Source organism: Pygoscelis adeliae, unplaced genomic scaffold, assembly GCF_000699105.1.
Source record: "Pygoscelis adeliae isolate BGI_AS28 unplaced genomic scaffold, ASM69910v1 Scaffold244, whole genome shotgun sequence".
Taxonomy (NCBI): Eukaryota; Metazoa; Chordata; class Aves; order Sphenisciformes; family Spheniscidae; genus Pygoscelis; species Pygoscelis adeliae.
Window position 1 is genome coordinate 768,443 of NW_008824648.1, and position 2,029 is coordinate 770,471.

At 62.9% G+C, this 2,029-nt stretch overlaps 1 protein-coding gene across 1 annotated transcript in view; it reads right to left on the bottom strand.

Moving 5' to 3' along the window:
• NFKB2 (nuclear factor of kappa light polypeptide gene enhancer in B-cells 2 (p49/p100)) overlaps positions 1 to 1,850 on the bottom strand; it is a 6,863-nt gene extending 5,013 nt beyond the window's left edge. The window contains exons 1-4 of the mRNA XM_009322473.1: positions 1,781 to 1,850; positions 1,247 to 1,287; positions 1,046 to 1,144; positions 650 to 801 (exon numbers count right to left, since the gene is read on the bottom strand). Coding sequence (XP_009320748.1) covers positions 650 to 801; positions 1,046 to 1,144; positions 1,247 to 1,287; positions 1,781 to 1,790 — 302 coding nt within the window. The 5' untranslated portion in view covers positions 1,791 to 1,850. The remainder of the gene's footprint in view (positions 1 to 649; positions 802 to 1,045; positions 1,145 to 1,246; positions 1,288 to 1,780) is intronic.
• Between the last annotated feature and the right edge of the window lie 179 nt (positions 1,851 to 2,029).

Here is a 2,029-nt window from a genome sequence, read left to right on the forward strand (position 1 = left end):
GGGAAAGAGCCCAGAAAAGAGGTGGCTGGGAAACTCCAGGCTCCCACAGGTGACAAGTCCAAAGCGGGGGACCAGGGGGGCTGGAGGCCAGAGGGATGCAGACGGGGCCAGGCTGAGCCAGCAGCTGGGGCTGGATTTACAAGACCTACAAGAAACTTCATATGCAGCAGTAAAGTGCATGCAGCTGCGGCCCCTCCTGTCCCACTCCAGCAGAAGACCCAGGGAAAACACCCTCTTCTCCAAACCGGGCTGCCGGGCCAGCAGTGTCAGGGCACGCAGCCACCTGAGCAGCCAGGAGCTTGCCTGCTCCTGCCTCAGCAGCTGCCTGGGCAGGGAGCCACCCGCCAGCACTTACCGAACAACCCCGCAACTCAGACTGGCTACATAAGTCATCTGCAAAGCTGGGGAGCTGCAACCCCGAGGACAGAAGCCCAAAACAAGCTGCACGTGCCGGACCCAGAGCTGGGCAAAATGCTCAGGGGACAGAGCTGTACCGATGACCCTGTCTAAACCCACTCCTAGCCCCATCCAGCAAACCCAGCTCCTGGATGCACTAACCCTCCTCTTCTCCCCAGCCTTTAAGCTGCAGACAGCCCCCCAGCCACCCTGTGTAGGCAAGAGGCCACCCCGGGCCTCCCTCCGTACGTACTGAGCCGTCATGTCCTTGGGTCCCACGATCGCAATGCAGTTGCCGGCCTCATTGCACTGCTTGCCCACCAGGCTGTGGGCATGCACACGGGGAGGGTCACTGTGCGTCACCAGGTCCACCTCAATCCGGGCCATCCCTGTGTAGTTGCAGATCTGTAGGGAGAAAGGAGATGGGAGTCAGGTACAATATCTCAGGAGCCTGCAGGACTCTCTGCAAACCCCTGCTATCCCTCCGCATGGCCACCACCCCTCCTGCTGCAGCCCTCCCATCCCTCCAGTGCCAGGAGACGTGCAGAGCTTAATATACAGGTCACGTCCTTCCTTCGAGGCACCCTCCCGGTGCTCACACACACCGGCCAAAGACGCTGCCCCATCCCCTTCCCAGGGCAGCACTCACCTTGACGGTGGGATAGGTCTTGCGCCCCTTCTCGCTGGATGCTCCTGGCAGCCCCCCGTGCGAAGGGCCCTCGCAGCCGTACCGAAACCGGAACCCCCGCTGCGGAGGCAAAGAGGGGGTCAGTCAAGGGTGGTCCACACCTGACGCCGTGAAAGCAGGGGGTGACAGCTACACCTGCCCTTACCTGGGTGACGTCCTTACCTGCTTTGGCTGCTCGATGATGACAAGGTAGGGACCTTCCACTGGAGGACAGAGAGGAGAGAAACACAGGATAACCAAAGCACCGCTGAGAAACACAGGATAACCAAAGTGCGTGCTCCCAGTAAGGATGCTGGAGGTACGGGGACGGTGCTGAAGGTGAGGTGACCCCTGCATGTCCCATAGGGGTGCCCAGGGCCCCCAGCCCCTGTGCTGTCAGAGCCCAGCTGGGAGCAGCGGTCAGAGCGGCAGGGAGAGGAGGGAAGGGCTAGAGGATGCTCTGGCACCCGGGGAGCGGGGAGCCCCTGGGGACCCGTCATAATCCAACCTCAGGTCCCTTGTAGACTGAGCAGTGGGGCCAGACCGAACAGTCCCCGTCCCGGTGGCACGGGGCAGGGATTCCCAGCCAGCCCACAGTGGGGGGCCGGCGGACACAGCCAGTGGTGCTGCTGGGAACTACGAGGCATGAGTCAGCCTGCCGGGAAACCCCACTGCAGCCGGGGACCCCCAGGAGGGCACAGCCAGAAGGGCCCTTACCCGTATCCATCAGGGGCTCCTTCTGCTCTATCACGTGGGAGCTGAGATTGAAGTCGTAGTCAAACCCGTCCAGGCACTGGGTGACGGGAGGGAAGATGAGTGTGATGAGTGTGTTGGGGCTGGAACCCCCAACCACCCTGGGGGGCAGGCACAGTCCCCATCTCCCACCCTGGGGGAGGGGGGGCAGTCTGGCACAGACCCCCGTTGCCCACCTTGGCGGGGGAGGGGGCAGGCACAGATCCCCCGTCC